General features: G+C 42.5%; 1 protein-coding gene across 1 annotated transcript; it reads right to left on the bottom strand.

The window, feature by feature from the left end:
- Window positions 1-5,870: 5,870 nt before the first annotated feature.
- On the bottom strand, window positions 5,871-9,938 carry LOC121439887 (retinal homeobox protein Rx-A-like). Its single transcript, XM_041640502.1, has 3 exons — window positions 9,556-9,938; window positions 7,682-7,727; window positions 5,871-6,035 (listed from the first exon to the last, which is right to left on the bottom strand). Exons 1-3 carry the CDS (start codon window positions 9,936-9,938, stop codon window positions 5,871-5,873), a joined length of 594 nt encoding a protein of 197 aa, XP_041496436.1.
- Window positions 9,939-11,391: the final 1,453 nt, after the last annotated feature.

Genomic DNA, 11,391 nt, shown 5'->3' with positions numbered 1-11,391 from the left:
TTCCTCCAGAGAAACAGGTGTGCACTGTCTTAAACCTAAAAGATGCATTTTTTTTCAGCCTCCCAGTGCCTGGCAGAGGTGAGTCAACCGATCTTTGCTTTTAAACGGACAGACACAGACGGAGGTTACAATGCACAACATACCTGGACCAGTTTGTCCCAAGAATTATGGTATGCCTAGACTGGACAGACTGGCTCAGGATTTTTCTTTTTTTTTTGTCTGCCATATGTAATTTTATTCAATGAATTTTTAAATGCAATATGAAAATGTTCATTAAAATGTTTTATTTTGTGATTAACTATACATGAATATATACATGCAGATTAATTTTTAAAATTAAATGAGTAGTTTGGTTTGCAAACCTTCTGTCATGACATTATGTATTTACATTAGCATCTAGATGCGAGTTTTGAGCTCAAGTAAATCCAAAACAGAGATCCTTACTCAGAAAGGGTCCAAATGAGAGGCCAATACCCAGGGAACTGATTTCACTGAGATCCAGCCTGTCAGGGGAGGATAAAAGCACTTGCTACTTTTTATAGCTACCCTTTATGAGTGGGTTTCAGTGTTCCCCGATATGGGCTGAAACTGCGCAATCAGTAGCTAAAAAGCTCCTCCAGGAACCGGTTGCCTGACTTGGCCTCTCTCTAGCAACTGGTGTCAACAATGTCCCACCTTTCATAGCCAAAACCTCTATGAAATCTCTATAGCTTTTACTGTTAAAAGTAATTGTAAAATATGTAATAGTAAAAACTCTAGAAACAGATTGAAAGCTTTATTGTGCATATTAACCTCAAAGTTCTGAGAAGAGTAAAAAAAAAAGTAACAAGGCATTAAAAGAAAAACCACAAACTCACATTAGAGTCCAGTGAAGGGTGAATAGACTTTATTTATTTATTTGTCTGTTTGTTTGTTTATTTAGGCGTGCTGCACTCCACATAGGGAGTGAGAGATTTATGTGAGATTATGTTTGGAAGACCTTGCTTCCCTGGCTCAGAGAGCATCAGTTGGCAGAAGTCTCAAACTATTTCTCTCTCAAGCCACTAGAGGCCCTCCAGTCCTCCATTCATCAGAGGATTCAAGAGACCCAGCTGACCTCAGAATCCACCACCAGTTTCCCATTATTTAGTATAGTGACACCATCTGGTAACCAATGAGTAACCAACTGGGTGCTGAAACCTATTTTAAAAGGGCCCTACATAGTGATTCTGTTAGCTTGAGTCTTATGTTTAGTATAAATACAGGGTCATGGTCCAACCCACACCACCCACAGGATTGGACCTTGGGAACCGAGGAAGACAGATACAGGGAAGGTATTAGCCAATATGACTGCAGACCAGTAACCCATATTCATTTTGACCTTTGCTCACTGATGCCCACTTTAAATTTCTGGTTTATTGGGGAAAAAAAAGATGTGGGAGTTTACGTGTTGGACTAGGAATACAGAGTTTACAATTGTATGCACGCCCTACAGCAGAGGCCCCTCGTTGCCATGAAGTTTTCATTGCAAAAACTGGAATTGTAAAACTGAGGTTTCCTTTAAAACTCCTTTAAAAAAGATTCTGGTCTTTGGGAAATAGGGACAACCTGGGGAATCAGACTTTCCACCTCTCTTAGTTTGGGTTTCTACTGCTGTGAAGAGACAGCATGACCAAAGCAAATCTTATAAAGCAAAACACTTAATTGGGGCTGGTTTACAGTTTCAGAGGTTAAGTCCCTCATCATGGTAGAACATGGTGGCATGCAGGCAGACATGGTGCTGGAGAAGGAGCTGAGAGTCCTACATCTTGATTCAAAAACAGCAGGAGAGACTGTGTCCAACACCAGGCATAGCCTGAGCATGTGAGACCTGAAAATCCACTTCCATAGTGACACACTTCCCTCCAACAAGGCCACACCTACTCCAACAAAGCCACACCCTTTATAGTGCAACTCCCTCTGGACCAAGCATTCAAACACAAGAGCCTGTGGGGCCATACCTATTTAAACCACCACAATATCCCAGAAAACGATCCTAGGAATAGATTAAAACTACCCACCCTGATGGAGGAAGGTCATTGGTTAATTATAATAAAGAAACTGCTTGGCTCTCCTAGGTTAAAACATAGGTGGGTGGAGTAAACAGAACAGAATGCTGGGAGGAAGAGGAAGAGAGCTCAGACTCGACAGCTCTGCTCTCTGGAGCAGATGCCATGCTCCCCTCTCCCGGGCACATGCGATGAAGCTCCGACACAGGATGGATGTAGGCTAGAATCTCCCTGGTAAGCCACCTCGTGGGCTACACAGATTATTAGAAATGGACTAGTCCAGGTGCGAGAGTTAGCCAAGAAGAGGCTAGATATAATGGGTCAAGCAGTGTTTAAAAGAATACAATTTGTGTGTAATTATTTCGAGGCATAAGCTAGCAGGCGGCCAGGGTGCTGGGGATGAAGCCCCGCTGCCCATATTACAACACCACCCAGGTCTCTAAACATTTGGGTCCTAAAAGATCTACCCCTGCCAAAGCCCCAACCAACTATCCCCTCAAAAGACTTAACACATTTGGGGCCAGAATTCCACCTCCCAATATCCAGGAAGCTGAGGGTTTCTCATCATTATTTCCAACTCTTGACAAGATCCACCACTTAGTTAATCATTCCTAGCCAACAATCATGCAGGACTGCTTGATCTACAGCCCATGTACTACACAGGGGTAGGAACTAACCACACTGTTAGCCTATTGACTTACAAAACTCGCTGTTACTGAGGGCAGCTCAAATTAATGTTTGAGGACTTTCAAGGGATTGAAACTTGTCTGCTATACAAAACCTTTAATCTAGGCACTTCCCCCTTCTTCTGATACCTGCTGTTCTTGCCTTGTGGGTTAACTCATCTGGACAACAGCAATATTATTGAGCACATGAAACTACTTTGTGGCCATGTATTAATGGTTTGACTAAATATATTTGTTCTGATACTTTATATAATATAGACCATAAATAAACAAGGTGGGGGATTAGATAATTGGTACAGGTCTCTGCTCTTTTGGTCCCCCTGGCTAACTACTCTGAGATCAGCACTGGCTGGATCTTTACTTCTCATTCTAATTGGATTAACAGAGGGGCTATCCTCATAAACTATATGGCCAATTATGAATCAATTCAATAAAATTAATGGTCCTTAGAATCAACTACACCTCTTTCTTTAGAGTAGGATGAATCCATGATATGACTCATTTATTAAGAGGGTGGAAAGTAACAGGCCCCCAGACCGTAATAGTTCCTCAGACCTTAGTATAACTGACTCAGTGATGGAAGTATCACTCAGGTTGTAAACCTCGGTGTGTCGCCAGTACCATTTGACAAAACTAAAACAAAAACCTAAGTCATCAGAATCCATAGTTCTGGGAAAGTATCTAAATGTACTAACCTTGCTTTTTGGCTCCTGAAGTTCTGCTTCTGGCTAACTGTTCTTGTTCACCAAAGTGTGTCAACCCAGGACATGTTTTTTGTGCTTACAAGCTCACCCAGAGAAAGGCTCGGGACTACACCAGGACCCTGAACATCCAGTGTAGTTGCCTTTCTACTAGCTTAAACTCATGTCTAAGCAGTCTGCTCTGGTGAACACCCCACAACAGAAACCTGTCCACAAACAACTTGACAATAGTACAGGCTGTTGAATTATGCACCTGAAAAGTGGTGTAGACAGATAGTTTTGTTTCTGTGTCTTCAGACAATTCTAAAATGAAAACAAACAAAGCATGTGGCCAGCCAGCACTTTCATAACTTACTTTCATATGGAAACTTCATGAAATATTTCATCTTGATCCCTACAAGACATTGTCACTGTCCCCGGCATGGTGGAGACACTCAGGCTGAGTTTTAAGAGAAAAAAAAGAAAGAACGCCTGATGGTGCACAAAAATCATCTCAGCTACCGAGGAACTGAGGCAGGTCAGTCATTGGTTATTATAAAGAGAGTCTTGAGGGAAGGGGATGTGAGCAGAATCAGGAGGCCTTGAACACAAGCATTGAACACTGGCAACAACAGTTGTATGTGCCTAAGAAGTAAACATTCAGAAAAAAAAAATATCTGTCCTGAGAAAAATAAGGAAATGAAATCTTGGGGGATGGGAAGAGCTACCTGTTTATTACTACTGACCCGGGGAAGAAAAATGGCCTAGTGGAAGCAGGGGTGGGAGTCTGGTATGCTATCAGCGGTGGCTGGTTAAGGTACCCTTAGGCAACCTTGTAGGCAACTTGAAGTCAACCTGCTGCCTAAACAGCTTACGGGCTCCTTCTTAGTCATGATTGACTTTATACTGAAGGTGGGCTTTGCAGGAGAACCTTTCCCCCGTATCTTTAACACCACATTTGAGACCTTTGCAGTCTCCTGAACAAGAATAATGTATGATTAGAGAGGAGTTGCAAGGGGCAGATGCACAGCTCACTGTCAGATGTCAGAATGCAGACTTTAGTTCATCCTGAGAACACACAGAGATGGCATTAAGGACTTGGAACTGCTCCTAAGTTGTCATGCCATCCAATCCTGGAAGAAGCCCTCAAAAATACCAAGTTTGGAGAAGAGACATTGGATTCAGCTGATCGTCTGCCATGACACACAGTTGGTGCTTCCTATGGGTGAAATGCATAAAGTGTGTTATATTTGCCTATGGCTTTCTGAATGGAACCCACCCTCACACACCATAGGAAAATGTATATCCCTGAACAATCCTAGTAGCCCCATAGTATGATTGAGTAATCAGAAAACATCACCTATGCTGACTCTACATAAATTCTGGTCTCAGTGGCACCGGAATTGCTTGCTCATTTTTTTTCCATAATCACATTAACTAGCCCTTATGTTAAACCAGTTCCTTTCCCTCATTTATTTCAGGCATGGCTTCACAACAGGAATCCACAACAAAGAAAAACCAGAGAAGAGTAATGTTCATGCATGTATCACGTGGGAGCCAGGACATATTCATAATATTCATGGATTTTGTGGGTTTCAAGGAATTTTTGGGTAGGATGTAGGAATGTGAATTTTCAAGTTCCTGAATCCACCACAAGTGACCACTCTTTATGTTTAAAATTAAAAGAAGTTTTGTATGGTGTTTTTTTCCCTGGTGGTCTTGGACTCTGTAACACCACCTGCACGTTTGATGTATGCTTTGAATGAATTTCATGATAAAGCAAATTATTGTTCATTTAAAAAAATATAAATAGAAATTTGATTCCCATTGTAAACCATGTAGTTGTTGACATGCTTCAGGAAATAAAACGGATGCCCACCTTCCTACTTCTACTCTGTGATCCTTCTCTTTCCTGGGCACTAGTAACCAGGTTTCCCTGCACCTCTCTGGCGTCTCTCATTTCCTTCACATTGTGAGTATCACCTTTCCATCTCCTCTCAGCTAACTCTGAACAGTTGCATAATTTTGGATTCAAAGTCTTATCTTTAAAACACTTGCTTTTACTATGGCTGCAGTGTCAAGTTCGACCTCATGGCTTCTTAGTTCTATCTACATCCCTGCTTTCCAAGATATTCTTCACGAGGAAAAGATGCTATGCCCAAGTAGGCTACATCACTGATCCCCAAAGTGCAAGGTAGGATGGTGACAGTCAACTAGGAAACTGCAGCAGAATGAAGATAGAAACCCATTCTGCACATAAAAGGTATATGGTCACCATATCCCCCTATGCTGCTGTAGAAGAGAGGTCATTTCTCCAAGCTTTGGACTTCTCTTTTGGCTTCCATTAGCAGAACAAAATGTCTCATTCTATGTAAATGGAATGACAAATGCAATTAGTGCTTTGGTAAATCTTAGTATTTATTTTTATTGTATGTGACAAGACAGTGTTTTCATGGCCAACAGGATTGCCCAAGATATTACTGGCACAAGAGGAACTGTTGTGATGCCTTAGCAACAGAGGCACTCTCGGGATCTTTATGCTTCTTGGGTGGAAAGTTGTTCAAGGGACCAGATGTGTCACTGCTGAGTAGGAATTCCATCTGCTTGTTCCTGTATTTAGACCTCCTATTCTTAAACCAAGCCTGAAATAAGACCAAGATGGAGGCCAGGTTATCATGCTGAGTAACTAATGTTATGGTGGTAAAACACACGCAACTTTATAGGGGATTGGCATTCTCCCCTCCACAGAACAGAGTTTCCCATTCCTCGCAAACTTCAAGACTGCAAGTATTACCCAGGGTGGAGGATGTGGTCATAGCCCACGAAATCTTGCTTTCCACCACTAGAGACTGTCCACACACAGACTCAGCACACATAGCAACAGGCCCACTCTTCTGCAGAAGCCTTTGGAAAAACAAGCTATCCGCCAACGCCTGAACTCTATCGGGCTCATTCTTTAGACAGACTTTCAAACCTGTCAGTCATCGCTTTCTTCATAATGAAAGATTTGGAGCACTATCTCAGAGTTGACACAAGATACCAAGCTGGGGAGTTTAAATTCAGAGCTGCCTTTTTTTGAGCCATCTTACTAAAACCTTACAAAAGAAAATCAGAAGAACCAGCCACAAGGGCTTTTCAGCTCTTGTCCCACATTCTTTTCACCTTGCTTAAACAATTTTCCTCGTAGAAAGGCAAGCCATCCCTGCTCCAAATTTACTCACTCATTCTTTGAGCAGTTAGTAACAACTAACTCTTATTCCTGCCATCATGTAAGTATTTCCATGGCAATCCTGAGTGCCAACATGACTCCAGGCAGAAATATTATGTAGAAGATCTTTTTGTCACACATAGTTCATCATTAATTAGGGGACATGCAGGTGTGTATGACATGCATACATCATAATTATACCTCGATCTGCTATATTTAGACAGACATAAACATAATTCCTCTCACACAGAAAATGGGAGATACGGTTTCTTGGTTTTGCTTTCCTTTGGGGGAAACCTATTCCTTTACTTCCAGAAACAGGGAAGAAACACTAGCTGGAGTTTACTTTTGCAAACACTTTCTTGTAACGGCGTAAACGAATGCAGACAGATTGTAAATATATATATAGCTGTAATGGCAAAATAGACTTACAGAACCACCGTTCCCGCGGAGACCAGGAAAGCAGAAAGGGCCGGTTGGGAGCATGCTTGCCAAATTTATAGGCCAACATTAGCCCGAGGTGAACACGCCCCCTAAGGGGCGGGACTTATCCCTACACTTTCTACTTCCAAAGAGCACATTAGTCCAACTCTTGTTTGCCCGCACAAAACATTCAAAAAAGACCCAGAAACTCCAGGTGTAGAAGACAAGGCCAGGCCTGTCCTGAAGCAGATCTGAGATGTGCAGGAGGTCCTTCTTTCTATGTGTTGCTTGTATTGGTTAATCAATAAAGAAACTGCTTGATCTGAAAGGGCACAACTTAGGTAGGTGGAGAAGACAGAACTGAATGCTGGGAAGAAGAAAGCCGAGTCAGAGAGGCGCCATGGATCCTCTGCCTGAGATGGAAAATGGTTAGAATCTTTCCTGGTAAGCCACTGCCACATGGCGATATACAGATTAATTGAAATGGGTTAAACTAATATGTGAGAGTTAGCCAATAAAAGACTAGGGATAATGGGCCAAGCAGTGATTTAAGTCATACAGTTTCTGTGTGGTTATTTCAGGGCTAAGCAAACCAGGCAGCCTGGACGATCAAGCATGTCCCCCTCTCCTCTACCACAGAGATGTGCCTCTACTGACCTTCACCTTGCATTCGTCCACATGAATGAGCTCTGCAAGTGCTTTTCTGTGGAGAGAAAGGGACAGAGGTTAGCCATTGCCACATGGGGAGAGGGAAGGAGAGTGCACATATATGGCCTCTCTGCATTTTTATCTTGTTATCCCTAACCCCAGTTCAATAAATTCTCATTTAATCAGTTTTTCTTGCAGATAGGACTCTTTAAAAGTGACTTCATCTTGTCAAAACACTAAATATTGCTTTAAGAACTCCATAGCATAGCCAAGGAAGATCACTCGGTGGGTAAAGGGACCCCATGGTACTCCTGAAGATGAGATTCCAACCCCTGGTCCTCACACTAGGGAAGGAGAGAACAGACTCCCAGATTTCCCTCTTCATCCACATATTCAGGTATGTCATATTCACACACATAGTTAAAGTAAGTACGGTTCTAATAAGGAATTGGAGTTGAGAAACAGGCTGGGTTTTGACTATATTGTATGTATTTGCTTACAGCAGTGTCCAATTTTTTTCTGTGCAGCTATGCTTGTTTTGTGTGGATATTGGGTATGAGTATAAATTCAGGAAGACATGCTTGAATGGCAGTCATTTTGCTATAAAAATGATTTGTCATCATATATATATAATATTCTATAATATTATACACACGCGCGCACACACACACACACACACACACACGAGGGGGATACACAAGTGCTCTAAAGACCAAATCTATTAGAGCTTGGGTGTTAAATTTTGAAGCCTCTTCTTCCCTTTGACCTTGTTGAGGTTGGGTTTTTCTTATTGTTCTGAGGCTATGCTGCCTACGAGGTCTACCTGGCTCACCATGTTGTGGTGGTTTTCTTGTGCCTGTCTCCCATCTGCCTGTAGGACTGATGGGATTTAGGTGCCCATCAGTACCTCTGGTGCTTTCTAATTGGGTTGCAAGTACAAACCGATCTTCAGGCTTGTTTTAAGCACTTTTACCCCATGAGCCATCTCTTCAGCTTCAACTTTATTGGATACACTATCTGTCCCTGGTCTCATATTCACTGTGGCCCCCAGAACCAGTCATGTCCTCACCTCCCCAGAACTAGGATTTCTTGTGGATGGTATTTTGTATTTGTTTAATCACATGAGAACAGAGTCGCTAACTGTTCAAAGCAGTAAACATAGAATTAATGTAGCCAGAATTTCAGTTTCTTGGTATATACCACCAAAGACTTAAAACCCAGAGGTAAAGAGATATATTTCCATAGACGCAAAGCACAATCCATGATTTCCTTTTGTGTGCCAGCCAAAGCAGTCAGACTCTGGATGAAAAGACAAAATGGTGCATTAGGCTAGAGAGGGGGTCAGGGATGATTGCAAAGCGCAAGGGTCTTGTTCCCCAAAACAGTTTTGAAAACACTGCAAGCTCTGCACTTTTGTCTTGGTTCGGATGGTTTCTTTTTAAAAAACAACTGTAAAATGAAAGAAATCCCCACCAGGAGCATTATGCTTCTTTTTCTTTTTCCAAAATGCATGGGAGGGTTTGACCTTTAGCCTCAGAGGCCACCTTTCTCACTCCCACCATAAATTCAGCTGAAGATTTTGCAGTTTCAGGGCCAAGAATAGAAGGAGGCCCAATCCAGGGACCAAACTAATCTCAGCTACTGAGGAGGTTGAGCCAGTGTTTCTCTGTGTTCTGGTTGTCCTGGAACTAGCTCTTGTAGACCAAGCTGATCTTGAACTCACAGAGATCCTCCTGCCTCTGCCTCTTGAGTGCCGGGATTAAAGGCTTGTGTCACCACTGTCTGGCCAGTATTTTTTTTAATGAAGAAAAGAGGTTAGGAGAAGGCAAAGGAGCTCAAAGTGCTGGAAAAAAGAGTGGATTCTTTAAAAGGCATGTACATACGTTTGGAATGCATCAGGATACTGGGTTTCTCGAAAAACTCTGTCCAGTTCACAAAGTTGCCTGTAGGTGAACTTGTGTTTCACACGTCGCTTGTTGGAGGGTTGAGAAACTGCTCCAGCGGCTTTCCCAGGCCCACCAAGCTTTCCCCGTCCAGGCTCACTGGGGATGGCCCGTGTTTTGTTTCTTTCATGGTAATAGTGATGTTCATATTCACGGTTCACGTAGTCTGTATCACCTAGCTCATGCAGAACTCGTACACCTCTTCCGTAGCATCTACGGGCTGCTGCTGCAGCTAGCCTCTGCTGAGATTCGGTCATTATTTCTTCCTCATAGAAGCCCACCCCATAATAGTCGAAGTCGAAGTAGACGTACTTGCTCTCCATCATCAGAGCGTTGCAAACAGAAACCACTGAGAAGCACCTCCCAATTCCACGTGCGAAAATTGTTACATCAGGCTGCGCATGTTCCACAGTACTCCTGGGTGTGGCTAGTACAGGCCCAGAAGTGGGGGGGGGTATGTGTGGGCGTAAAAAGCTGGGTCCACCCCACAGGAGAAGACAGTTGCAACTAGGAGGCATGGCAAAAGGATTACTGCCTTTAAGATTTCTCCAAGAACTAGGACCCGACTTGGACCTGGGTTTCAGAGAGGCTCCCCAACGAGGACTAACAAAAGATTTTAAGGTTATTTGGCAGAATAGGATAGGTACAGAAATTCAGGAGAACTCTGTGTCAAACTTGGACAATATCTCATGACCCAACCTTCAAATGTCACAAGTCTGTGTTTTCCCCGCTGGGAATGAAGTTGGCAGTGAAAATTAGGGGGCTGTTCTCTGTATTTCTTTGAAGACACTGAATGCAGAGTTGGCTTGGTCCATCTAGGCACAGGAGTAGAAATTAAAGCATTTTCCTTGGTAAGATCCAGTACCAAAGAACCCCCCCCACTCACACACACACATACACACACAATGATCACTGTGAGAAAAATCGATGTTAGATTTTTAAAATAGAATATCTGTCAGAATTTACACATAATACCCCGTCTAGTAATGATCTCCAACAAAAATGATGATATATTATGAGGGTCTTGCCCTCTTTGTGTTGCAGGGAATATTAAAACTTCAAATTGAGAGAGCATTTGAACATTTCTCTAGAATACTTTATACAGAGGTTAAATAAACACATACACTAGGCAATTATTTTCTTTTTTTATTTTCTTTGTTTTAAAAAATGAATAGTTTCTTATATCCTGACCACAGTTTGCTTCCCTTCTCTCCTCCCGTCGCCTCCCCTCTGGCCCTTCCTCCTCTGTTTCTTTACAGAAGAGGGTAGGCCTCCCATTGATACCAACTAAGCCTGGCATATCAAGTTGCAGTAAGACAAAGCATCTCCATTCATATTAAAGCTGTGCAAGCAACCCAGTATGAGGAATAGGGTCCTGAAAGCTGGCAAAAGAGTCAAAGACAGCCCCAGTTCCCACTGTTAGGAGTTCACAAGAAGATACAACTGTCACATATATGCAGAAGGCTTAGGTCAGTCCCATGCAGGCTCTCTGGTTGTTGTCTCTATGATCTCCTATGAGCCCAGGTTAGATTATTCTGTGGGTTTTCTTGTGATGTCCTTGACCCTTCTGGTTCCTACAGTCCTTCCTCTTTTCACCGGGATTTCCTGAGCTTGGTCTAATGTTTGCCTTTGGGTCGCCATCTGTTTCCTTCAGGTGCTGCATGAAGCCTCTGTGGTGATAATTGAACTAGATACTGATCTATGAGTATAGCTGAATACCATTAGGAATCAATTCATTGATTTTTTTTTTTTTTTGGTCAGTCATGTTTGGTTCTA

This window comes from Microtus oregoni, unplaced genomic scaffold, assembly GCF_018167655.1.
Source record: "Microtus oregoni isolate MIOR12 unplaced genomic scaffold, Mior012 000063F_ref0000156, whole genome shotgun sequence".
Taxonomy (NCBI): Eukaryota; Metazoa; Chordata; class Mammalia; order Rodentia; family Cricetidae; genus Microtus; species Microtus oregoni.
Note: the sequence above shows the minus strand (reverse complement) of the source record. Positions and strands in the feature narration are given on the sequence as shown.